The following is a 26798-nucleotide window of genomic DNA, read 5'->3' as shown; positions in this document are numbered from 1 at the left end:
GCGTCTTCCCTTGAGCCTCGAGGAGAGAGCTCGAGGCTCGAGGAGAGAGCATCACTGGGTGCAGACGCGCTTCTTGAGGGCAGGTTGGGATTGAGGGCAGGTTGGGATTGAGGAGGGTCACATCCTCGTCGGAATCCCTCTGGCTATTCACGCACTAGCCAGTGGCTAGTAGCCAGCAGCTCGTACATGTACCAACGGTTTTAACTACACTCGGGCAGTCTAATTGCCGTAGGAACTGTATCATGATCCTCCGAACCAGTTCTGCTTCGCACATCCCGTCGCAAAAGGAGAGCGCACCACTTTCGTTTACAGCGATCATCATCTGGTAGTTCAAGACGGGCGACCATATGAATCATCTCGCATCGCATTCTAGAGCCTAGAAGTAAAAGTTTTCCTCATCTGAGACTACAACACATAGGATGTTTCTCAAAGGAATGGGTACTGTAACACAAGGTTTTGCAGTGAGCTACATGTATCTAAATTGGGCCTTTCGCCCCGTCTACGTGTTTCTCAAGCTGCGACCGCCCTGCAATTGCTTGCTTGCCGCTACCTTCAACACCGACATCGCGGAGAGCTCTCGCGTACAGTACAGTACGTATCCTACCTTACATCGGCGTCGCTCGGTCGGGGGTCGCTGCGTCGGGGGCGTCGACACGTCGAGCAGCAGAGGGAGCTGCAGGCCGTCAATCTCGCCCGGTCTCTCGCGAACATTAAATCCAGATCTCGCAGGACCAATTTGTCACAAGTTGCAGCCCTCGACCCGGCATCGCTGCAACTTCCGGCAAGGGGGAGGAGTTTTGGAAACCGAGCAGACAAACGCCAAAGCTCACACTGCAAGAGCGCCCGAGCCGAGCTGCGCGACCATCACTCTCGCTTTCCGCGCCGGCGCCCGCCACACCCATGGAGCCCTCGCCGCCGGACGCGCCGACGCTGCGCAAGACCGCGAGCTTGCCCGCGTACGACCTGGCGCTGCGCCGCGCCGACGCCTCCGCCTCCGCCGAGGCCGCCGGCAGCGACTGCAACAGCGCGCGCGTGCCCTCCATCGCCGAGGAGGAGGAGGTGGACGTCGTGTCGCTCTCCTCCGCCTCGGAGCTCAGTCTGCGCGGCGCCGCGTCCGCGTCCGCCTCGGCGCCCAACGCCGCGTCGCCGCTGGACGCCGCCATGTCCCCGTCGCCGTCGTCCGCCGCGTCCTCCCAGGCCGCCGCCGAGCGCGAGGACGACGAGCCCTCGTCGCCCAGAGACACAGACACCGTGCCGCAGCTGCCCAAGGTCGGCAGCGCGCGCACCGTGCCGACGCTGGAGCGGTCGCACACGTCCAGCGAGCTCATCGGCCTGCGCGCCCGGGACAAGCAGCAGGGCGCCGAGTCGGCGTACTCGAGCCCGGCCTCGGGCTCCGCGCCGTCCTTCGAGATCGAGAGCGTGACGCTGCCCAGCGACGGCGTCACGGAGGCCGAGATCGACAAGGCCACGCACACCGTCTTCTCCGTCGAGGTGCGGCTGCAGGGCGGCCTGCAGTGGCTCATCCGCAAGCGCTACTCGGACTTCCGCGAGCTGCACGAGCGGCTCAAGCGCACCAGCTCGCCCGTCAAGCAGCTCTACTTCCCCAAGCGGCACGTGTTCCGCAACCGCCACCAGAGCGTCGTGGAGCAGCGCCGCAGCGAGCTCGAGAAGTACATCAACGAAGTGCTGGACATCAAGCCGCTCATCCGCGTGCCGCTCTTCAACTTCCTCGAGGTCTACGCGCACATGGAGTCGTACGAGCGCAAGCTGCAGCGCCACAAGAAGGAGCTCGAGTCGGAGCGCATGAAGAACCTGCTGCCGCCGGAGCTGCTCGAGGACTTCTCGGCGGCTTTCAAGCGACTATGCTCCTCCAAATATTTATACCACGGCAACACTAGCACCGGACATAAGACAGAGGCGGAGAGCTCGCGCAGCTCGGCGAGCAGCGCCGCTCCGAACTCGAACGGTCGACCCCCGACGTCTCCAGTGAAGGACACAGCGACGACGGCATCGGCTTCTGCTGGAGAGCCGTCGAAGGGCAGCACTACGGATGAGCGTGGGAACCGCCACAGTGTCATCATGCACACGGCAGGATCGCAGATTTGTATTAGCCGGGCTTCCTTCCGGAGAGACATCCTCGGCGTCTTCCCGGACATGCCGTCGAGCTTCGCGATGCGCTTTATGAAAGCCGTGTCCGATCGTCAAGGCTCTGATATCAACATGGACGAGTTTCTGCGCGCGGTGGCTATCTTACGCTGTGGCACAATGGAGGACCAGCTGCAATTTATCTTCAACATGTGCGACTTAGATCATGCAGGTAAAGTGCAAAGCACGGGGCTGAGTAACTTTTTGGTGTCACTTCATGGACGACATGTGCTCGACCGGCCGGAGTACCGGAGGCTATTGAGCGAAGGTTTCGATCAGGGCCGAGTGCGCATGACTAGCGATGATTTTATCAAGATTGTTCCCGAGCTGAAAGCCTACCACACTCTTGTGGACTGGATGGCGCCATTCGCTGATATTTTGTGCGAGACAGCTGATCCACAGCTGCTGGAGTCCCAGGAGGAATTTAATCCCGCAGTCCAGCAAAAGATCCTTGCAAACGAGACGCACTTTAACGCGAAAGAAGTGTCTATGCTGCAGGACGCCTTCAACAACTACAGGGCCTCAGGCGGTGGTGATGCAGTCGACTTGGATGCACTTACGAGTGATTTTCCACTGGAGATGTCTGAGGAACGCTTCAACCGCGTGTTTAACAGCTTTGGCTCGCGCGCGAATGGATCTGACATTGATGTGTTCAGCTTCGTAAGCGCCTTGTCAGTTGCCTGCCGAGGTACCACCAAGGAGAAGGCTGAATTCGCATTCAGGCTTTTCGCGAGCGTTGGAGATAACACTTATATGACTCGCGAGGATATATATGGTATGCTTCGACTGGACATTACTCAGAACCCTGAGTTGGAGAGTCAGATCACTGCCCTTATTGAGAAAAAACACCCAGCACTGAATGCTACAAAGAGTTCGTCATCGTCATCTCTGATTGAGAGTATGGGTCCGAGGACACCTTCCGTCTCGGGGTCTGAGCTGGGCATTTTCGTGGACGGCGTCATGAAGGGCTTCGGGCAAAGAAGAAGCGTTTGGGACGCAAGCTCATCTTCGAAGCAAACCGAGGCTCTAACATTGACTGTGGAGGAATTTACAGCGTGGGCAATCAAACAAAAGTACGAGATGGCGACTCTGCGAATTATGCGCGAAGTAGCGTTTATCGATTTAGGTCTAGTCCCAGCAACCAAAGAAGAAGAGTTGTTGATTGCGACTGGTTGCTACAACGCGTATGACCCCGACACGTTGGTTGAAGATGACCGGTGGTATTTGATTGAACGCAAGTGGTACATACACTGGTGCCGATACATCAAGATTCGCGTGAAGGAATCTTTGCTGCTCTCGCCCCCGGTTACGAACCCTACCACTACAGCAACTTCTACTCCAAGCACGTCAAAGGTGCAGGTCAATGGTAGCAGCACCGCCCACAAAGACAGCTATATGAAAAATCTCAAGGGAGAGATTGTCCGTCCAAAGTGCATTAATAACTACCCGTTGCTCACGAGTGATCGGCGCGATAGGATTCTGAAGACGTCCGATGATATCAAGTTGGGTCGCCATTATGTTATTATCTGCGAGCAGTTATGGATGGCACTGAAGCTGTGGTATGGAGGTGGTCCAGAGATTCAACGGCAGGTTGTGGTTGCTGCCAATGGTGAACCCACGCTGGACATTTGGGAAGCTGAGACGAAGAAAAAACCAGCCAAGAAGAAGTCAAAGGGCAAGGAAGGCGACACCGACAATGAAGAAGAGGATGACGACGATGTGGAAGACGATATGTCTTCAGTACCGTCCGAAGAAGAATCTCGTCGAAAACAGGAATTGGCCCTTCCGCGTCGGATGCGGTCGGGTGGTTCTATTGGTCTTGCAAACCTCGGTAACACCTGCTACATGAACTCGGCGTTGCAATGTCTAACCAACACTAAGCTGCTGGCTGAATACTTCCTGTCGGGAATGTATCTAGAGGACATCAACCGCACCAGTACGCTGGGGCTGCAAGGTAAGCTAGCGGAAGTTTATGGCAAGCTTGCAGAAGACATGTGGTGTGTCAAGCAAAAGTCTATCTCCCCACGGAACTTCAAGAAGTCCATCGGCAAGTTTAATGAAGTATTCCGCGGCAATGACCAGCAGGATGCGCAGGAGTTACTCGCTTTTCTGCTGAGTGGATTAAGCGAGGACCTAAACCGCATTCAAGATAAGCCGTACATCGAGCAACCCGACAGCGATGGCCGCTATGACGCTGACCTTGCGGATGAATGGTGGCGTAACCACCTCCGACGCGAGGTATCGATTATTGTTGCGTTGTTTACGGGCCAGTACAAGTCGTTGCTGACGTGCAGTGTCTGTGGCTTCAAATCGGCTCGGTTCGAGCCTTTCACCTTCCTGCAAGTACCCTTACCAGAACCCAAGCATAACACGGTAACTGTGCAGTTGGTGCTCGCTACCGGGGTTACTCCGATGAAGGTGTCAGTACGTTTAAGCATTTCGGCGACGATTTTTGACCTGAAGCACGAGCTGATGAAAATGTGCCACGAGGAGTTCGATTTACCTGATGTTGCCGAGAGTGATATCAAGCTATGTGAATTCAGTGGATCTATGATCTTAAGCTTCAAGGCCGACAACCGCCGTGTGGGGCAGATTCGCAGCATTGACCGCCTCATAGCATTTCAATTGGAACCGCTTGACTCCGAAACAGTTCAAGCCACGCGCCACCGCCGCCCATCGTATGTCCCTGCTGTTGGCACGGGTAATATGCGTCCTGAGGAAGCAGATCACGCGTCCTTCTACGAAAAGTTAACGAAGGGTACGTTGGTCGATGTACGTATGCGAACTCAATCACATGAGTATATCCCTGCTGTGGTCTTGGAGCCACCCACTGCACACGCTGACTATGAAGATCAGCCTGTAGTGTTGGTGCGGCTTCGTCGTACGGAAGATGAGATAAAGGTGCCATTGAACCGTCTGCGATCGCGCCAAGCGCGACTTCTATACATCCCGCTGCTTTCGCGCAAGCTGAGTTACTCGGCTGTGTACTTCAAGAACCCTTTCAGACCTGTGCCATTCGGGTCACCCAACCTCGTGCGATTATGCCCCGAGCTTACTAGTGGTCTTCAATTGTATCAACTTATTTGGGAGCGTGTAAAGCAATACGTGGGCCCGAATGCAAAGTCTCCAACCGAGTGGGCGGAAGATGAAGCTCGTAACATCGATTGTTTGGTGGCCAACCACATTGATGGTGTGTTCGCGGGCCTAAATGATGCATCTGCTACCTTTAGTTCGAAGTGCGGATTCCTGTTGCGTCGCGTGGAGAGCAAGGGCTTAACCGATTCGCGATCATCGTGGCTGACACGCAGCTTCGGATTCACAATTCCGTGCACTTCGGAGCCTCTCGATATTTTGGAAGAAGAGGCGATTGCTATCGACTGGGATTTAAGCATTTTCCAGGACCGTGAGACGATGGACAAGATGAAGCACGTGGAGAACCACGATAGTGTGGCGCGCAATGAGGCTATTGACAAGGGCCCTGTGCCGCTGCGCCATTGCTTGGATGCATTCACAAGTGAGGAAAAAATCAGCGAAGGTTATTGCTCCAGCTGCCGCCAGCACCAGGAGATGACGAAGAAGCTGGAGATATGGCGTCTTCCTCCGGTCATGGTGGTGCATCTGAAGCGCTTCCAGTACACACAGACGTATCGCCGGAAACTGGGATCGCTTGTCGAGTTCCCAATACACGACCTGGATCTCTCGTGCTGCGTCGCACCGCACATCGAGATCCCGGATAAGTATCCGATGAAGCGACCGAAGAGTACGTCAAGCGGAGTGTCGGCACCTGCACGAAAGTTGATCAAGCTCAGGTCTCGAGGTGGAAGCACCGCTAGCAATGGCACAGTCCCCACCTCTCAGACGACTGCAGTGGACAGTTCGGTAGATGAAGGGGCTACAGATGCCGACAAGCAAGACGAGCACCCTGCAGATGGAGACTCGGAAGAGGATACGCAAGGAGAGAAGCCTGAGGATAGCGAGATGCCCGCCGAAACAACTGATGTCTCTGCTGAGGGTGATGCAGAATCTCCTTCCCCCGATACGAAGGCGGGAAGCAATGCTACGACTGACACCGAGACCACTTCCACGAGCACCACAGACAGCCAGCGTGCGGCTGCAGCACAAGCAGCAGCAGTACGCAATCGCGTTCGTCGTGGATATACTAACTCGAACCTGGACCAGTCGCGATGTCTGGAGACCAAGTACAACCTCTATGGTGTCGTGAATCACCAAGGTGCGCTTGGTGGCGGTCACTATACTGCATACGCTAAGAACTTCGTGGACGATCAGTGGTACTACTACGATGATGAGCGCGTACGCGTCGTGGAGGAGCAACAGGTCGTCAGTCCATCAGCCTACCTGCTGTTCTACCTCCGCTCAGACATGGATAGCGTGCTCGTGAAGGATCTATTCCCGAAAAACATGAAGCCCGGCAAAATCACGGACGAGGACATTGAACGCTTCGTGGAGGAGGGCGACGAGCGCCGCTGCACCATCATGTAAATGGCTTGCGCCACCCCACTTGTTTATCATCCTATTTTGCGTCATGTGCATTGCTCCTGCCTCATAGGCAGACACGAAGTGAGCAACCAACAACAACCAACAACAACGAAGCTCCGAATATTATAGATTTGTTTGTTACCCGAGTTCGTTCACGTCAGTCGCAGGGGGCATAGGCTCCTACAATCTCCTTGAGTTGTAGCCGCTTCACGAACGGCACGATCGCCTCTGGATCGGCGCATCGAAAACATGCGCGCAGCTTTAGACTGAGGCTATCGAAGATGAATTCGCCCATGAACATTACAGCCTCCTCACCATCTTCGCTGTCCTCCGCGTAAAACCATACAGTCCGCTGCTCGTGATCTCCGTGGTGGCGCGGGCCGTCCGATACAACGATAAAGTCGTGGTCCTGAAGGTGCTGCGCTAACACAACCGAGTCCGGGATCCGAGAGACTCGGCAATTGAACCCGCCGCCATCGGCCAACTCGTTCCAGTGTTCATCAAATGCCTCCGAGGTGAGCCGATCTCTGGCGAGATTATCAATTCTAACCAAGTCTCTAGCTGATGCTAGCGGCCTAGCCGAGTTTGGTGCCGCATTTGCGTTAGGAATCTCCCACACTGCTTCACCCGTTAACGAGTGGACAAGATAGGCTCTCCTCGAAGCCTCATGCCAGTGGCGCACCCACGCTCCATTCCCAGAGCAGTTGGCACTGTCAACAACATCTCGAGCGGTGGCGATGTCGCTAGCACTACGTGAAGTTTGGTTCCCCTCGATAGCATCGGCGTCCACAATGGGTAGTTGGGGATCGCGTGGACTTGCACGAAGCCGTTCAAGTCGCCGCTCTCGATGCTGCAGCCTTCGTGCTCGTCTCTCTGCTGGAGTTCTGTCTGCGTCCCCGCTCGACGAAGACGAGTGGTAAGAGAGATCGCCGTCCGAGTCTTCCTCACTCTCCTCTTCGCTGTCGCCGGTACCGTCGTCACTGCTATCGTCTTCTTCATCACTGTCTTCCCAGCGAAGTTGCGGCGGGAAAAGTGGGTCTGTCCCCGGGATTCCTCGGTGATGGAGGGCATGAAGGGCCGATCCGCACCGTGCAGCCACAAGGATAAGCAGCGGTGTCCAAACGTCTAGCACCAGTTGAACCACCGCTATGCATGCTAGCATCGTAGGCACTCCGTTTCCACCGACGACCATACCACTCCGTAGCGCAGCATAGAATACAAACAGCAAATAGCCACCCGCTATCCCGTCCAAAATCTTAGCACGCTGGATACGATGCAGCCATGCCCGGTTATAAGCTAACACAGGCTCTTGAGGTAAACGCATCTGTACGCCATCGACTTCGCGCACTCGGCTGTTAGGATCGCGCTCTTTCAAGCCATAGAGTTCCAGACAAGCGTCATAGTTAATTCGATGCGAGACTGTAAGGTATGTCAGTAGCGTTGTGGCAGATTTGAGAAGCAGCATGATGTAGAGCGGGATGCCTACAGGGCTGACACGAAACTGAGTGCGTCCGGAATACCACATAGTTGAAATCAATCCAAGCGCGAGCAATAGCGCACCACAAACCAAGTGAATCCATGCCAGCACAAGAACGCGATGCAGCACTTCGATGCTCAGCTGGGCGCGCTTTGGTAGCGTTCGTCTCGGGAAGAAAAACTTCACTTTATCCCAAAGCCGAAAACTCGGCGGCGGGATTGGAAGAGTCTTGTAATTTCCTTCATCATCTGATTCAAGCGGTGGCTCAGTATCAGTAAGTTCCAAGTAGCTGCAAAAGATGAGAGTGATTTTGGCAAGAGCACACGCGGCGATTCCAATATCTGTGTAGCTCTTGATGCTCTCAACAAAGTACGCGTTGTAAGCTCCTTCCTGCGGACGCATCAGCCACACAAAATCAACAGCAGTGGCCAGCGCGAGCCCAGTGATGAACAGGCGATGATGTTCGCGCTGCAGATAGGCCACTGCGTCGTCTTCTGTCGCAGCTGGTAGCAAGATGATCCCAATCGCAATGGGGACGTTGTAGCGCGGAGCAGGCGTGCCCGACTCGGACAACATACCCGCCACCAACAGGACAAACGCAATAGCTTGTTGCAGCGAGAGATGCCCCAACGCACGCCTCGCGCTTCGTACCGCACTAACTGTGCCCTTTCCATCACCGAAGTAGAAGTGCAGCTTACCACGAAAAGACCTCGGCGCCTTGACGCGAGTCTTGGACTTCTGTTCTGGTGCAGTAGATGGCGGTCCACCAGGACCATCAGTCTGCAGGTATTTCCTCGCTGATCCCGATACCGCGACACTTTCTTCAGGTGGCGCAGTAGGGAGTTGCCCGCCTGCAACGTCGCTCAAGTCCGGTGCAACCATGTTCCTTGGGGTGGACAAACTCCCCCTCCCCGACGATTTCGGGACAACATCGCGATCTTCAGGCTGGCGTCGGAACTTGAAAATGCTTTTCGATTCCTGCTCCGTGGATGGAACGTGTCTCCACTGTTGCTCTGCAGTGTCTTCATTGTCAGCCCCCGACTGCATCATGTTCACTCGATATCAAGTCGTCTCGGAATGTATCCATCTGTTGGAAACCTCTGCGTCGTTTCGTATTCCACTATAAATAGTGCACCCATTCCAGAAATAGTTTTGATTTCATGTCTGCCACATCAGTTCTCGTTGTCAGTCCCGAACACTGCCATTTGAAATTATTCCCCGCGAAAGACTCCGCACCAGGACCTCAACCTGTCCATACCGCCGCCCCCACGCTACTTCCAATGGTAAATACACGCTCACCATACCTGCCTGGTCTTTTCTTTTCTTTTAAGCCCAGTTGCATCTCCCACCGCGCTTTACAGCCGTAGAAATTCTCGAATGACCGGAATTGTGACACTAACGGTCTTGTCCATTGGCTTTTTTGTCTTAATTTGTAGTTGGCGCGCGAGAACCTGCCGCCGCAAGTGGCGCAGCGTGTGGCTCGCGATCTCCGGAAGTTGGTGATGCAGCCGTTGGACGGCATCCGGTACCTGCCGCAGGACGAAGAGCAACTGAGCGAGATCCACGCCGAAATCCGCGGGCCGGAAGACACGCCCTACGAGGGCGGCTACTTCACGGTCAAGCTCACGCTCACCGAGAGCTTCCCGGAGCAGCCCCCGCGTGGCGTCTTCCTGACCAAGATCTTCCACCCGAACGTGTCGCAGCCGGCGGGGGAGATTTGCGTCAACACGCTCAAGAAGGACTGGAAGCCGACGCTTGGCCTCGGCCACGTGCTGCAGGTGGTGCGATGCCTGCTAATCGTTCCGTTCCCGGAGTCGTCGCTGAACGACGAGGCTGGGAAGCTGTTCCTGGACAGCTATGACGAGTACGCTCGACGTGCGAAGCTCTGGACGAACATCCACGCACCGAAGAGATCGGCAGTGGCTAGTGAGGAGCCTGGTGATACGAGTGGAGAGGATGAGAAGAAGGAGAAACCGGCTGGAAGTGACGACGGTGATAAGCAGCGAAAGCGAGCGGCTGAAGACACGCCGAGCTCGGATGCTGATAAGGATGCGACACTGTCGACACCGGTGAAGAAGAAGCGGAGCACTGATGCGGAAGCCTCGCTCAAGAAGAAGAAGGCCAACAAGAAGAAAGGCACCAAACGACTGTAAGAACAGCCGAAACAACATACCGTGCGCTGTCATCTCAAGACTAAATGCGCACATTTTGCTGGTTTGCTCATTTGACTCCTGACGGCGTGAAACCCGATCAGTACCGAATGTTGTGACCAAATAACCTAATCTAAGCTGTCACTTCACCATGAAATTGAGGTTATCGACTGTTAGTTGGATCTAAGCGTATTGTCCGTGCGGACCCACCGGTTTCCCCTTGTGATGATGTTGCAGCGGACTTCAAACTTCCACAACGTTTCGGTGGTGGGCGCGGAGCGAACGGACGATTAGCACCGGCGCTTCCTGGGGCTATGCTGACAACCGCCTCGGTAAATGCTGCTGTTGGAGGGCTGCTTGCTCGTGAAGATGACGATAGCAGCGCGTCAATGTGCACCTTACTGACGAGTTGGTTGCTGAACTCGTGCAACCGTTCGCCGCTCTGTCGAAGCTCACTCAGCTGTGTTTCAAGCGCACGGTGTTCACCGGCAAACCGCCTTCTTTCACGCGAGTCGAGATGTCGCGCTTGCTCCCTCTCCTTCGAATACGCGTGGCGAATTGCATTCCCAAATGTTTCAAGTTCCACGAGTGCTTCACCAAACGCTGTCGGGTCCACAAGACGCCGTCTACGCGCGGGCACCACTCCAACAGCAGCTCGAAGTGCTTCTTGCTCGTTCAGATCTCGTTGCTTACCGCTAGTAAGTCGCATTTGCACTCGCAAATGAGGCGTGTTGGCTTCCAACTTATGCCGTGTCAAGAATGCGCCGATCAGCGGCGAGTTGCACATTTCGTATGTAAAGCGTTCACGAGTTTCGACGTGGGCTCTAGTTTTCGTTACGCTGTCAACTTTGCCATTACCACTGGTTGGACGCGGGTGGTTCTTGGCGGGTGAAATGGAGAAGGTGGAATTACGGCGATTTTTCTGGTGGGATGAAACGTTTGGGAGCAGCTTCGGGTTTGATCCGGTGGTCTCTGGCATTCCGTTAAACTGATGCTCGTGGTGGTCAGCAGACACAGGAGACAGAGCATTCTCTCCAAGATCATCGTCTTGAACTTCGTGCCATGTCCGAACGGCTTGTCTTGTGCGTTCGACGCGTTCGGCTCGTATCATACGATTTCGCATGGCTGGGAAGTCTGCGAGCGCGGCAATTCGCTTTGGGGAATCTTGATCTACAGCAAGCCAGTGACCATACTTTAGGTCGGCTGGAACGAAGCCGAGGATCCAGCAGTAACATGTACGGAGAATCTCGTGTTTGATCTCGTCGCTAGAAATCGTTTTACGTGAACGTGGGAACGCCTCGTAAAGAGATACAAACAGAATCTGTGCCACCACGTCAGGAAGTTGGTCGAAGAAGCCCGAGTCGCGGCTGGAAGGCTTCATTTGCAGACGAACGAAAAGTGTCGTGAAGGTGTCTGCAATGCGCTGGTAAAAATTAGCCTCAAGTTGAGGCTGTCGATTTGGCTGGAAGCAGTGTGCTGTGAGGTACCAGAACATGTCTTTGAGTAGCGCGTCGATCTCGCTGGCTTCAGAGAATATTTTTTCGAACTGAGATCGGTTCTTAGACGACCCGAAGCGCGTGTTTTGCACCACCTTCGAGCGAACCTGCGATAGCTGCACACTGCGCGGAACTTCTGTAACTTTGTGCTGATAGAAGCGTATAGTGACAATTTCAGCTGCTTGGATCGAGTTCTTCGTACGCACAACGAGGATTGTCTTATGGGCTGCTCTCTGCATCATCGTTCGGATGCGCTTACTTCGCTGTTGCTTTTCGGCGATCTTGTCAATCAGCTGAAACACTTCTGTGGCCCCTTCGGCTGGACGGAGATCGCCACTTTTCTCGCTCTTTGCAGCAATTGAGGAAACACCTTTCAGGCGGTCAACTTCGGTGATAAATGATTTTCTGGGCCGGCTTGGCACTAATTCATCGATTGCAGCACAGCGGTTGGTGGTTCGTGGTGCGCCCTCCATGCGGAGCGGTTCATGAGGGCTCTTGATCATCGGCGAGAAAGGAGGTTTGTCACTCGACCAGCAAGAACTTTCGAAGTTTTCTCGTTGATGCTCTCCAAGACCCCAATCTGAAGAGCTATTCAAGCGCATCTTATCCCCCTTCCACGAGTTAGAAATAGCAGTCCCCCGCCAGTCGAGAGTTTTTTTTTTTCACTTGATCATTACCCAACCTGGTGCACAGAGCACATCACCAGGGCTGCCGATTATGGCATGGTCTTTTCAGTAATTTCGCATGTATTCATGAAATTATTTATGATCACGACTCCCTGTGCCGTATTGATAATTTATTAGCAATCGCAAACATTTGTCATAACTTATGACTGAACCCTCTTTATCATTATTTCCACCTCCAACCAAGCAATCGAACAAAACTCACTAGCGCTACGCTCCAACCATTCTCTCAGCCTGCAACTACCCCTCAGGTGTTCACTGAGCCGCCCACAGACCGCTCGCGAGCTCACTCTCAGTTTTGAGCAATTCGCACCACCACCACATCCTCCTCCAGCCCAGCTGTCATGTCTGTCGCCTCTCACCCTCGTCACGCCGCGTTCTCCCCGGCCCAAGTTACCGGGTTCTACTTCCGTCCGTGCCGGGATGACCGAGACGAGGTCATCCTCGAGTACTATCGATGTCGGTGCGGCACGGTACGGAAGCAGACGCGGCGCAACGGCTACAGCAACCTCATGCAGCATGTGCGCCGTGAGCATCCTGACTACCAGGAAATGATGCTGTCGGCATCAACGGCTGAGACGGGTTCAATGCTGAACTACGTCCGCCGCTCAGCTCTCAACGTGTTTGGATGGCTCGACTGGATTCTCAAGAACAATCTGCCCCCTCACGTTTTGCGAGAACCGAGCAGCTAGACGGTAATGATGTTCGATGCATGTCATATTTGTATAAAGGCTAACTACAATTTGTGATGTCTATTCTGGACTAGTTACTCTAATCTTGACCCAATTTGTGTAGAAACACTAGTCCATGCCATGAACAGCCTCACTAGGGTTGTGGAACGCTCGATCGCGGCCGAGATCCCGGACCGCTTCGGCCTCATTTTCGACGGGTGGACCCACGCCTCCGAGCACTTCATCGCCGTCTTCGCCTGCTACGAAGTTAAAGGCGCCAGGAAGACGCCGCTGCTTTGCATGGCCCCCCTGCTGAACGCGCTTGAGGAAGACCTCTCGTGTAACGGGGTTACACGTACAAGTGGCTACAAGCCACTTGTGAATTTAACAGATAGGTTATCTGTTAAACGTTTTGGATACTTCCTCACATTGGTGTAAGACACACCGATGGATACATTGAAGTGGACCACCACAGTGAGTGGTCCACACATACCTTAAAGATCCTATTGGTAGAAAGCAGCATCTTTCTACCAATCAGAGACATGCATATTAGCGGGGCTCTGACAGCCAGCCGCTGCCAACCCTTTCATAGATGATAAACAGTTTTTAGCAGATTTTAGAGGAAGATCAATTTACAAACAATACAGTTCTCATTTTACCTTAAACTAGCTACTTGGAGTCTTGTCTAAGTTAACTTATATTTGTGTATTCAAATATATTAACCTAAGTAATTACTAAGTACTTACGCTTCCTCATACACGTTGCGCAACGTGTAAGCTAAAGTAGTGAGTCAAGTTAGACCCACTACACCTGGTAGCACTTTGTAGTCCGTCCAACGACCGACTGCTTGACGTTCGTACGCGGTGTACGAACGCGGAGCCGAGAACCACATGAGCACGGAGGTGCCCATGGAGAGCTCCAGCACGCCTGCAACGCATGTTGCACGCGCTGACTGCCCCCACCTGTCTGACCCAGAGTGGGAGGCCCTCCAACGACTGTCAACAGTCATTGGAGAAGCGGCGATAGCTACAATGCTGCGTACGCTATCGCCGACGGAGCAACATGGTGTTGCTCTGGGGTTCATCATGAAGGAGCAGCGTGACGCTGCTTCCTCAGTGACGGCGTCGTCAGGGACGACACCGCGTGCTCAACCATTAAAGTTGAGCGTAAGCAATTACGTGGGAAGAGAGGGCGAGCCTCTCCTCCGATGGCTTGTCGAGCTCGACACAGCCATAGCGGCTCGACGCATCGTCGACCCGCTGTCGAAGGTCGCGTTCGCCATGTGCTGCCTTGGCGGACGCGCAAGGAGTTGGGCGTATGGACGTCGACTCTCCGATCCTACGTGCTTCAGCACGTACGAAGTGTTCAAAGAGGAGCTCAAACAAGCGTTTGAGCCCCCGCAAAACGAGTTCCGGTCGAGGGCGGAGTTCCTCGACCTTCAGCAGGGTAAGCATGACGTCCATGCTTACGCGCAGCGCGCACGATATTTGGTATCAAATATCGCGACTAACCCGATTGACGAGGCGACCAAGGTCGTCACGTTCATGAAGGGGCTTAGAGATGGGCCTGTGAAGACCTATCTCTTCCGAGAGTACCCGAGTACTCTCGAAGCTGCGATTACTCTTGCCATGCAAGAAGAGTTTAGCCTGCGGCAGGCTAAACTGCATGTGAACGTGCCGAGGCCGCAACCGCGCCCGGTAGCGAGGCCGGGAGGTCCAGAACCAATGGACCTCTCGAATGCAACAACTGCTGGTTGCCAGCAGCAGGGAGGTAACGTGCGATGCTTCCGTTGCGGAAGGATCGGTCACTTTGCACGGGAGTGCACAGCTCCCATGCCCCCTGGAGGTGGCCGTCGTGGCGATGCTAGGCATCGCCGCGGACCAACAAAAACGCGAACATCCAGTAGGCGCGGGGCGCCCTACTGGTAATGCAGTCGCGCGTGCCGACATCGGGCACGCGACACTGAGGACTGCAGCCCCCAGTGAGACCAGCTCTCACTGCAAGAAACAAGATGACAGGCCGAACCTAGTCATCTTGAAGGTTTACTCGAAGAGAGCGAGTGACTCTCTTCGAGCTTTGGTAGACTCAGGCGCGTCGAACAACTTTGTTCGACTACGAAGCCTGTCGAGACTTGACTTCGAGGAGGTAGATACACCTCGAAGTCTTCTGGAGGTACGACTGGCAACAGGTGCCATCGTGAAGACCGAGAAGCGCGTCGTGAACGTGCGCTTCTCGTACAAACAACAAGTGTTTGTCGAACACTTTATCGTCCTGGACCTGGACGATAAGTTCGACGTAGTAATGGGCATGCCGTGGCTTGCACGGCATGATCCGGTGATATACTGGAAGGAGCGCATGCTCGTGCGCTTCGGCCGCGACAGCGGAACCGAGCGCGATGGCCCTGTTACCGCAGTGCACGCACCTGCTGGTGCGCGCGGCTCACCGGTCGAGACAGCGCTTTATGCTGCTGTCCCGGAGTGCCCAAGAAGTGCGCAAGGGCGCGCACAAGTGAGACCCACGTCGGCAATGCTGCCGACGTCGGAAGAAAAAGATGTGTTGGTTCCGGGAACCAACACCCACGTTCAAGCGTGTAAGGGACAGTCCCTGACCCGAAGCGGTCAGGTCGACAACGACGCGTCGGCTCCGGGAGCCGACGCACCCTCGGTCATGAGGGGCTCCGCCAATGAATGGCGTTGAGGTGACGAAGGCGTGTCAACTCCGGGAGTTGACGCTGCAAACAGTGCGGACGGTTGCAAACGTACCGCACTGACGCAATTTGCATGCTGTCGTGCAGCCGGGCTGCACGACGAAGCGCCATGCGATCAAGCCGGGCTTGATATCGCGCGCCCGCAGACAGGGTCTGCCGGCGAAGGGACACATTACCGTGCAGCCGGGCTGCACGAAGGAAAATGCGGTCAAGCCGGGCTTGATACCGCGCGCCCGCGGACAGGGTCCGCCGGCGAAAAACTGTCCACGGCCGGGCCTGGACCAGACGAACAACTGTGCGGAGCCGGGCTCCACACAACAAGAAGACGGCGCAAGCGGAAAACGCTGCGCAAGTCTCGGTCCGGGACCGAGACGCAACAAGAGCAGTCTGCTGGGCAGACTGCGGCGGTGACGCCGAATGTCAAGACGCGAAGCGTCTTGACGCGCACCGATACTAGATTCCAGTATCGTGACATGGAACTCGCTAGTCCTCCGGCGACGGCGTCGGAGTTGACTTCGCTTCCAGCCATGAGCTGGAAGCGCTTCACGCGCGACTTGCACGATGGACGCATCAAGCAAGTCTGCGTTCTTTCGGACAGCGAAAGAACGGCGAGCGAGAGCGAAGAGCTGAGGCAGCTCTTCATGGGAAGTACCACTGAGAGTGAAGACACTCTCAGGGCGAAGACGAAGCGAGAGCGCTTCGAGGAACAAGGTTGGGACTCGCTGAAGTCGAGTCCCTATTACGAATTGTTGAGGGAGTACAAAGACGTACTCCCGGAAGAGATTCCTGCGGAGCTTCCGCAGGATAAGGGCATTCAGCACGAGATTGATCTCGTGCCGGGCACGAAGTACTGTGTCACGCGGCAGTGGCCACTGCCGCGAGAGCAAGTGAAAGCGATCGACGATTTCTTTGAAAGTCGTCGTAAAGCAGGACAAGTGCGGGAATCAAAGTCCCCGCACAGTGCTCCGACGTTCTGTGTCAAGAAGCCACAGGGCGGATGGCTCATCGTTCATGCCTACAACAAGCTGAACGATGCGACGGTACCGGCGCAGACGCCGATACCACGAAAAGATGTCATCATCGATTCGATGGCCGGGAGCACCGTTTACAGTGCTCTCGACTTGCGAGATGGATTTTATCAAATCCTAATGCGTGAGAGCGATATCCCTCTCACGGCAGTGAGCACGCCAAGCGACATGCTCTGGGAATGGCTAGTAATGCCATAGGGGCTTAAGAACGCCCCTGCGACTTTCAACAGGTGCGTGACGTACTTGTTGCGCTCGGTGCGCGACTTCGCACCGAGCTACTTCGATGATGTATTCATCCACAGCCGGGCTGTGGACGGGAAGACCGACGTAGAGATGCACAGGGTGCATCTCCGGAAGCTACTTGAGCTTATGCGAAAGCATAAGCTCTACGCGAACCTGAAGAAGTGTATCTTCAGGGCGAGCGAGATACCCGTCCTCGGGTGTCTCGTAGGGAAGAATGGTGTTCGCCCTGACCCGGAAAAGGTCAGCGTGATAAATGAATGGCCAACGCCTTCAAGTGTCAAGGAATTGAGGCAGTTCCTTGGCTTGGCCACGTACTTGTGCAAGTACGTGGAGGATTACGCGGGCAAGATCCGCCCGCTGTCACAGCTTCTTAAGAAAGAAGCTGTGTGGAATTGGACACCCGATTGCCAAAAGGCATTCAATGCAGTCAAGCGGGGCTTGACTGAGGCGCCGATCTTGGCAGTGGCTGACCAAGATCGCCCATTTCACGTAGTGTGTGACGCATCCGATTTCGCGATCGGATGCGCGTTAATGCAGCACGATCACGAGGGCCGTGATCGTGTCGTCTACTACCAATCGCGTCAGCTGAAGCCAGCTGAGCGCAACTATCCGGTGCATGACAAGGAACTCCTTGCCATGAAGTATGCACTCGCAAAGTTCCGAGTGTACTTGCTTGGGAGTAGACCATTTGTGGTCTACACCGACCATGCTTCACTGCGCACCGCAGTGAAGTCGCCACATTTCACAAAAGAATGGCGAGATGGCTCTCATTCTTTGCGGAGTATAACTTCCGGGTCGAATACAAACCCGGAAGATTGAACGTGGTGGCCGACGCGTTATCACGTCGGCCGGACTATGCAGAAGCTGTTGACGTCAATGCCATTGACGCCATGCGATCGAGCAAACCCACATCATCTCTGTTGGATGACGTGAAGGCCGCGTACGCGCACGACGCGGACGCGAAGCTCTTTGCTGGCCTATGGCACAGCGCCTTCTGACAAGTCCCGTCAGAAGCTGCCCAAGCACCTTCGAGCGCGTGCACACCGCTTTCGTGTGCACGAAGGACTGCTACTTTACAACGCAGTCGACGACAACGCGGATCGCGTTGTCGTGCCAAATGACCATGACCTGCGACTCAGGATCATGTACGAGTATCATGATGCCCCGACTGCGGGACATCTCGGACGTGAGAAGACTTACGTCCTTCTCACGCGCGATTTCTACTGGCACCACCAGTATAAGTGAGTGCGCAAGTACATCCGTGCTTGCGAGGTATGCCAACGCGTGAAGCCTGCGCCATTCGCGCAGGCTCCACTGCAATCACTACCGACCCCGTCGGAGTGTTGGAAGTCCATGTCTTTGGACTTCATCTTTGGTCTTCCCCCGGATAGCGGAGGGAACATCGGTGTTGTGGTCTTTGTAGACCGTTTCAGCAAGATGGTACATCTTGCTGCGGTGCCAGCAGAGGTGACCGCGAAGCAAACGGCCCGTCTGCTCGTCGACATGGCGTTCAAACACCATGGCATGCCGTCCGACATCGTGTCGGACAGAGACCCGCGCTTCACAGCGCACCTGTGGCAAGACGTGTTTACACTTCTTGGGAGCCAGCTTTCCATGTCGACTGCGGATCATCCGCAGACGGACGGTCAAACCGAGCGCGTGAATCGCGTGCTCGTCGATATGTTGAAGAGCTACGCCCACTCGTTCCAATACTGGAGCGAGTGCTTATCGATGGCAGAGTTTGCCATCAATAACTCAGTGCATGCCTCGACCGGGCATACACCGTTCTACGTGAATGCCATGCGGCATCCACGTCTACCGAGTTTACTCGGAGTGATGGCTCCCACTTTAAGTGGGGGAGGATCTACGACTGCAATACAGCAGCCGCAGAAAACCGCTGACACTTGCACAGTGTCAGCTGCAACAATGGACAAACCACATGAGTCTGCGCAGGGCGCAGACTCCCTAACAACATGGCCAACGACCACGGGTCTGCGCAGGGCGCAGACACCGCAAGAACCACGCAGAGGCCGGGCCTCTAGCGGAGAGCGAGCTGAATGACTTCAGCTCGGATGCAATCAGTTTCATCACCAAAAGACAAGCCGTGATTCGGTTTGTCCAAGACACTATAGCAGCTTCTGTTGATCAACAGAAGCTGAACGCAGACAATGCGGGCAGAGGCAACACAAATGAATTTAAAGTTGGTTCATTAGTTTTGTTATCTACACAAAACCTGCCTAGACATGCAGTTTCGGATTTCGGAGCAAGCAAGCTTGCTCCGCGCTTCATCGGGCCGTTCACTGTGTTGGCACGGCACGGCAACGCATACACGCTAGACATACCGTCTAGCATGCGCCTCCATCCGACCTTTTACGTCGGACGGCTGAAGCCATACCGGCAGCACGAGCCCTCTAGCTCGGCTGACCCGAAGCCTCGGCAGGAGCCGAGGCAGAAGCGGAGGACTTGGCCTCGGCGACGAGCAACCTCTCCTCCAGCGCGCGGACGCGCTGGAGCAACCCTTCATCTGGGTCCCCAACTCGACCTGGATATTCGAGGCGGTCTGCGAGACCGCCGCGACTTGGGCCTTCTGGTTCGCCAGCTCCTGTTTCAGGGCGGCGAACTCAGCGCCCTGCAGACGCTCCACGACGGTCACCCGGTCGTGGAGAGGCGCATACTGATCAGCCCGGGCTGATCATACCCGAGGCATGTTCCCACCCCCGCCACCGCCGATCCGTGACGCCCGCGGCTCAACCCGCTGGATTGTTGAGCGGATTGTTGACCATAGTATCCCGAAAACGAACCCTCAAGGGGCTCGTTTTCGTATTCGTTGGAGAGGATTTCCTCCCCATCGAGATACATGGGAGCCGCGGAACGTCTTGCTGGAGGACGTTCCGGAAATGGTGAGGGCGTACGAAGAGCAGTACGCGCTGGCGCAGCGGAAGTAACACGAGCGCTGCGATCATCGCTAGCGCCCGAACCCTCACGTGCTAAGAACTTAGCACGGAGCTCTTTGAGACTCTCGGGCACACGGAACGACGTGTACCCGTTCAGGTCGCGGTCGCTCAAGCGGACCGCGCCTGGAAAGCACTTCGTGCACTGAAAGCCCTCGGGCACAGCGCACGGCACCCGAGCCTCCTCCGCAGCAACGTGGAGTTGCTCCAACTTTCCACGCTTCGAGTACGTCTCGAAGCGATCACGCGCTTGCTTAATCCGATCACGGTAAGCACTCGGCCTCTTGTTGAAGTTCTCAACAAAGGCATTCCAGCTTTGACAAAGTGCCTGCCATTCGGGCACTTTGCTGCGAGAAGAGGTCTTCTTGCTTTGAAACCATCGGAGCTCATGAAAGAGTCCGATGTAGTAATCGCGCCTTTGATGCGTTTCCGCATCAAAGTGCAGCTCGTCAGCCACAGCGTCATCTTTGATGGCGCTGCATACGTACAGCGGCACCTCATTCGGAGGTACCGAGTTCCCAAACCGGTCCGCGATCTCGGACGCGGACGGCATCCATGGATCGCGCGCTGCAGGCGCAGCGCGCGGAGAGCCTTGAGCTTTAACATCACGCGCTGCAGCAGCAGCGCGCGGAGTACTGAGAGCCCCAGCTGAAGCGAGTGGGGTATCACTCTCAGTACGCGAACGCTTCGAACTCGAAGCGTCCGATTCGTCCCCCTTCACGCGGGCGAACGTTCTTGGCGTGAGGGTCGAGCGATTCGCTCGACACTGAGTCTTTACGCTTTGAGGGCGAGTCCTCCTCGCCCTCCATGTCTTCATCGTCGTCGTCGAAGTCGACGACGTCGCTGTACTTCGCCTTCTGGCGTTCGAAGTAGTCGTCGATGGAGAGATGACTCCCCACCGACTTTGCGGACTTCTTCTGAGGCGCGCTCATCGTTGAATGAGCGCGGGTTTCTTCTCCAAACGCGGAGAATTGACGAATGGTCAATTCCAAAAAATTGACGTGCGGGGACCCCGCGCGTCTAACCTTAAGGGGGGGATGGTGTAACGGGGTTACACGTACAAGTGGCTACAAGCCACTTGTGAATTTAACAGATAGGTTATCTGTTAAACGTTTTGGATACTTCCTCACATTGGTGTAAGACACACCGATGGATACATTGAAGTGGACCACCACAGTGAGTGGTCCACACATACCCAAAGATCCTATTGGTAGAAAGCAGCATCTTTCTACCAATCAGAGACATGCATATTAGCGGGGCTCTGACAGCCAGCCGCTGCCAACCCTTTCATAGATGATAAACAGTTTTTAGCAGATTTTAGAGGAAGATCAATTTACAAACAATACAGTTCTCATTTTACCTTAAACTAGCTACTTGGAGTCTTGTCTAAGTTAACTTATATTTGTGTACTCAAATATAATAACCTAAGTAATTACTAAGTACTTACGCTTCCTCATACACGTTGCGCAACGTGTAAGCTAAAGTAGTGAGTCAAGTTAGACCCACTACATCTCGGCTCGCGGTCATATGGAGTTCCTAGCGAACATGCTGCCCCGCGATTTCGGTAAGCAGCTAACCCAGTGCCTTTTTGTGGTGGTGGATAATTGCTCTGTGAATCGCTTGCTAGCTACGCTTATGGGTGTCCCCCTTGTGGGCTGCGCCAGTCACAGACTGAAGCTAGCCGTTCAAGCCGATATAGAGCCGTTCAGCGCCGACTTGGACTTAGTGCAGTCTTTGATGCTCAAGCTGCGCACGCTCACTCAATCGGCTAAACTACGGTATGCAAATAGTGATGTTTACCTGCTTCTGGTAAAGAATTGCTAATATTGTGACGTTTCTATAAAAAAAATTTGGTTGTGATATATTTAAAAGGTTAAAAACAACTCTGAGGATAGTGATTCGCCAAGACACAAGGTGGTCGTCGACGTTTGAAATGGTCGACAGGCACTTCGACCTTCTCGAGCACCTCGACGCGCGCGACGACGACCTTGTCGACTATCTGCCTCCTCCGGCAACAAACCGACGCCTGCAAGCTCTTCTCAAGGACCTGAAGAAGGTCGAATCTGTTTCGAAGGCGCTGCAACGCTCTGATGTCACGCTGCTTGATGCGCGTGCCTGGTTTGACGGGCTTCTCGCAATCAAGCCACACTACGAGAAGTTCATCGATGCGTTTTCTGGTTTTAAATTATCTTATTTGTGAAAGACTAATTGTTGTATGCATGGTGCAGGACCCCGGGCCAAAATCGTCCATAGCCCTGACTTTGAGGCTGGCACCGTGCGCGTTCTTGGTGGAAACGTTAACCGCCTCAAGCGCGGTGAGAAGGCTGCGCTGGAGCCTTTTAGCAGCCAAGACGAAGTGAGCCAAGGAACTGGTGATGGAAGCAGCGACGAAGACGCAAGCGAGGACGAAGGCTCATTTGTCGAGCAGCTGCAGAAGCGTCGCCGCCTTGCCACCAAGGAAGCGACGTATGAGCTTTTGAGTTGCATGGAGCCCACTTCTAACGTTGCGGAGAGGTTCTTTAGCATGGCACGCACTACGTTCGGCCAAGAAAGGCACAGCCTTCAGCCCATTACGCTAGAAATGATCCTGTTCCTGCGTCAAAATAGCGGCTACTGGGACGCGCGCACGGTGGACGACGCAACTCGCTAAGACGAAGAGAATACACGCGGTGAAAGATGCACTGGGTCTCGTTATTGTTTTCATTATCGCATAATTTTCTCGCTCATGTGTAGTTGTCTCATTATTTATGCGATGTCTTCCTACGTTTCCTCTCATCATTTAGTGAAGGACACAACGACAGATAAATAAAAATTCCATAATCGGCAGCCCTGCACATCACCACTCCAAAGAGCTATTACGCCATCGACGGCCGGAGGTGCCGGCCAACTTTACATACATGTACCACCACCGACACCTCTTCCAAAAGATGATGATGATTTAAGTGTTCGCGGAACCAGGTACATGTACACTGCACCTAGACTCTGTATAGCTAAGCGGCAACATACATATAATATGATGTGACAAAAAGATATTCGGCAAAATCTCTGCTCAGGAATGTTATCAAGGCCAACGAGGAAACGAGATAATAGCCAAGTCCACGAATATGTAGCGTGATTAGGGCCTCGTCCCGTCATCTCCAGATGGAGAAATGCTAGAGATCAAAGGCAAAGGCTCAACACAGCAGCTATTAATAACTTCTGGACCTTTACGACATGACAACTGGATGACCTTCTCTAGCTATGGTAGGTGGAGACGATCTGGAGATGATCTCCATGTAATATCCGGCAATCTCCAAATGGAAATGACGCAACCAATAAGGGTAATCAGGCCCTTATCGCGAGCTCGGTGGTCACTCGCCAGGAAGATTATTGACTTGACGGCACCTTGCCGTGCGAGCACTCAGTTGTGGTTGGTGCACGCTGCCATCGGCCGAGCCATCTCGATAATTAATGTATATCACAGTATACACTCAAATCCCATTTATTTGTAAAATACGCCCGTCGGGCGTACAGAGAACAACAAGGACCGTCAGATCCCATCGAGCTTACAGCATAATCCTTTTGAGTCTGAAGTATGACGCTACATGTAGTCGTGCTACCCTCTGGCGTTCAGGAATAGTTTGATTTTCAGATGCCAAACCCGCACGGCGCTCAGGAATGGCCATACCAACCGTCCCCTTTTCATGTTCGTATCATGCTGTCACTGACAGCGCGATGGGGCGACGCCCAGCCCGCGCTCACCGCGTCCCAGCAATGTCCATGCAGTAGTACGTGTAAAATATGTAATGTTGTGGAGTTCGTACTGTACAACGTGATCGCGTAGCCAAATCGCTGTGCTTGTTACAGTGCTACCTCTCAATATAAACACTGCTACGTTTCACTACCCTGTGATTTCTGTTTGTGATTGTGAACAATAAATACAGTCTATACACCAGAAAGAACTACTTTTATTCAATACCTGTGTAATCACTATCTAACGCACTACATCACACTGAGGGGTAACACTGTATTAGTCCAACATCATCTGCTGGCAAGGAATCAACACGTCAACGAAAGGGTCGCCCGCGCCAGAAATTCGCCCAGCTGGGGGCGCCACGACCTTCCTGCACAAGTTCACGAGCGCCTCGAGAATCTCTTCATTGCGCTGTTCGAACGAAATGAAACCTGTTGAGCTCCGAGCTCATTTCCCAATTGGCCATCCACAGCCACAACCTCCTCGTTTCGAGCACGACCAAAAACCAAGTCACCATGCGCCTGTATCACGTTCTACTCGTCAGTGCTGTCGCGCTGCTGGCCAGCAACGTCCGGGCGCAGCAGCAGGATGACCTCCAATTTCCTGTCGACCCGAATCAGCAGTACGACGCGCCCAGCGGTTGGTCGGCGGACACACCGGAGAACCAGGGATCCGTGAAGACCACCAAGGCCCCTAAGGCCACAAAGGCCCCGAAGGCCACCAAGGCCCCGAAGGCCCCTAAGGCTCCCAAGGCCACCAAGGCCCCCAAGGCTCCCAAGGCCCCCGAGGCCACGAAGGCCCCCACGGCCCCGATTGCACAGACCACCAAGGCCCCCACCGCCCCGATCGCACAGACCACCAAGGCCCCGACTGCTCAGACCACCAAGGCCCCCACGATCGTCTCGACCCCCACCCCTGCCAGCAACTCCAGTACGCCCGCCACGGTTTCGGGTGCCAACTCGAAGCTGTGCGCCAAGCCGCGCGTGGTCGTCACGGAGGTTGACGTCGGCGCCTCCGTCGAGAACAACGAGGACGAGGCTGCGCTCAAGGTTATCGCCATCGCTGCTCTGCCCTCGGGGGGTTCTCGCATCGCCTTCCAGAGCGGTGACAACGTCATCGTGCGTGAGCTCGACGCCAACGACAAGCTCGTGAGCAGCAGCGCCGCCGTGAAGGTGCCGCTGCACGACTTCGGTGACATCTACGCCGACAAGAACGGCTTCGTCCTCGTCGGCACGAGGGACGCCGAGGGCGGCGGCACCCTCAACTGCGGCAACCCGAGCAACCTGTGTGGTACGGCTCCCAACCCGGCTGTGCCTTGCTACGACATGTACATGGTGCGCTACGATGGTTCAAAGGAGTCGTGGGCCACGAAGCTGACGTCGTCCAGCGCGTCGCTGCCACCGTACTCGTCGGGCAAGAGTGGCCCCGACGTCTACATGATCTGGTGGTACGCTCACCACGGCCGCATCGCGTTCGACGGCACCAACTGGGCCGCGTACTTCGGTGCTGCCATCTCGACGTCGGAGGGCGGCTGCATCAACATCCACCAGGGTGACCGCATGAAGGTGGTGAGCCCGTCGGGTGCCATCACGGACAGCAAGGACTCGTTCGACTGGGGCTGCTCGCACTCGGGCTACGAGCGCATCACATACGACGAGCGCTCCAAGAGCTTCGCGACGATCTGTAAGACGGACAGCAACAACCGCCTCATGCCGCCCAACAACTGGGACGCCACGATCTACCCGGTGAACCTGGCTGCCGCCGACCTTGGTGACATCGTGCCGGACTCGGTTGCGTCGAGCAACAAGTACTGGTCGGCGGTGAGCAACGGCGACGGCGACAACGCCAAGGTGCACCTGATCCACTACGACCTCAAGTCGAAGGCCAGCGAGGACATCGTTCTGGGCGGCACCGACGCGAACGAGCGTGCTCCCCACCTTGCCCCCATTGGCAAGGACGGCATGCTCGCTATGTGGGAGGGCAGCTCGTCGGGCGGCGACCTCCAGGAGGGCGGTGACCGCACGATCTACGCCCAGGTGCTTGACCGCGCGACGGGCAAGACGATCAGCGAGAAGATCACGGTGGACAAGTCGGTGGTGGGCAACCGCTACCAGGCTCTGAAGAGCTACCCGGACGGCAGTGTGGCGTACCTGTCGAAGGGTAAGACGGACACGTCGGTGCAGGTCGTGCGCTTCTTCGGATGTTAGAAGGGAAGGACAGTCCTCGCTTGTGGGAAACAAACGTTTGTGTTAGAGTGAAATTAATGGAAGTAGACATATACTACTGCCGTTGTTGTACAAATGCGTCGTTGTGTTCGACAAATTAGTCGGCCTGTAATCGGCAAGTTGTATTATTGCGGACACGGCTTATTTTTTTTCACTGTTACCTGGTAATGTACCGTAGTCAGGGGCTTGGTCGGTAATTTGTCAATGTGCAAAAGTAGTCTGAGTTAGAAATTTAGTCTAAGTCAGACTCTTTGTTGTTAAAGTAAAAAATTGAAGTTCGGAAATAGTCGGACCAAGGCAACTTCATAATTAGTGGTCAAGGGTGCAACTTGACAATCAGTGTAGTGTGACTCGGTTCGAGTGACCACTACGCTTTTGTTTCCATTGCAGCTGTTTCTGCTGTTAGTGGTTCTCGAAGTGCCAAACATAGAACTACAGCGGTTTTACGTCTGGTGTTACCTACGATTCGGTGGTAGGAGTGAAGGACTGGATGGTAGATTGCCCTAGCTGCATTCCCTCAGATTTTCTACGTCCTCACTATAGTGCTACCGGCTAACACCCTCAGCATCTTCAAGATATCATGAGCAAACATCGCGCGCACTGTGAAGGTGAGCCTCGACGAGAAGTATTCCAATGCTTGCTCATTTGTAAAGAAAAGGTTTAATACAACTTGATAGTTTTCATACTCACTAGCAGGGTTCGGTAGTAGTGGGAATTTCGGCTAGTACTGAATTTGGATAATAGTAGTAGTCATACTACTACTATTATCCAAATTCAGTCAATAGTAGAATG

At 54.6% G+C, this 26798-nt stretch overlaps 6 protein-coding genes across 6 annotated transcripts; 5 read left to right on the top strand and 1 right to left on the bottom strand.

Moving 5' to 3' along the window:
• Positions 1-900: 900 nt before the first annotated feature.
• Positions 901-6645, top strand: IUM83_10360 (Ubiquitin-specific protease; the record flags this gene model as incomplete). Its single annotated transcript, XM_067934856.1, has 2 exons — positions 901-5905; positions 6167-6645. The coding sequence occupies 2 exons, from the start codon at positions 901-903 to the stop codon at positions 6643-6645; spliced, it is 5484 nt and encodes a 1827-aa protein (XP_067781494.1).
• Positions 6646-6799: 154 nt separating this feature from the next.
• IUM83_10359 (uncharacterized protein) lies at positions 6800-9169 on the bottom strand (the record flags this gene model as incomplete). Its single annotated transcript, XM_067934855.1, has 1 exon — positions 6800-9169. The coding sequence occupies one exon, from the start codon at positions 9167-9169 to the stop codon at positions 6800-6802; it is 2370 nt and encodes a 789-aa protein (XP_067781498.1).
• A 230-nt stretch (positions 9170-9399) lies between these two features.
• Positions 9400-10272, top strand: IUM83_10358 (ubiquitin-conjugating enzyme; the record flags this gene model as incomplete). Its single annotated transcript, XM_067934854.1, has 2 exons — positions 9400-9402; positions 9556-10272. The coding sequence occupies 2 exons, from the start codon at positions 9400-9402 to the stop codon at positions 10270-10272; spliced, it is 720 nt and encodes a 239-aa protein (XP_067781388.1).
• A 2520-nt stretch (positions 10273-12792) lies between these two features.
• On the top strand, positions 12793-13140 carry IUM83_10357 (uncharacterized protein; the record flags this gene model as incomplete). The annotated part of the gene is made up of 1 exon (XM_067934853.1): positions 12793-13140. The coding sequence occupies one exon, from the start codon at positions 12793-12795 to the stop codon at positions 13138-13140; it is 348 nt and encodes a 115-aa protein (XP_067781379.1).
• Positions 13141-21575: 8435 nt separating this feature from the next.
• Positions 21576-22698, top strand: IUM83_10356 (uncharacterized protein; the record flags this gene model as incomplete). The annotated part of the gene is made up of 4 exons (XM_067934852.1): positions 21576-21612; positions 21676-21826; positions 21921-22159; positions 22277-22698. The coding sequence occupies 4 exons, from the start codon at positions 21576-21578 to the stop codon at positions 22696-22698; spliced, it is 849 nt and encodes a 282-aa protein (XP_067781380.1).
• A 1598-nt stretch (positions 22699-24296) lies between these two features.
• On the top strand, positions 24297-25988 carry IUM83_10355 (GPI-anchored protein; the record flags this gene model as incomplete). The annotated part of the gene is made up of 1 exon (XM_067934851.1): positions 24297-25988. The coding sequence occupies one exon, from the start codon at positions 24297-24299 to the stop codon at positions 25986-25988; it is 1692 nt and encodes a 563-aa protein (XP_067781381.1).
• Between the last annotated feature and the right edge of the window lie 810 nt (positions 25989-26798).

The sequence above is a fragment of the Phytophthora cinnamomi genome (assembly GCF_018691715.1).
Source record: "Phytophthora cinnamomi strain GKB4 chromosome Unknown Contig117, whole genome shotgun sequence".
Lineage (NCBI taxonomy): Eukaryota > Oomycota > Peronosporomycetes > Peronosporales > Peronosporaceae > Phytophthora > Phytophthora cinnamomi.
The sequence above is the reverse complement of the archived record's forward strand: the minus strand, read 5'-3'. Positions and strand labels throughout refer to the sequence as shown.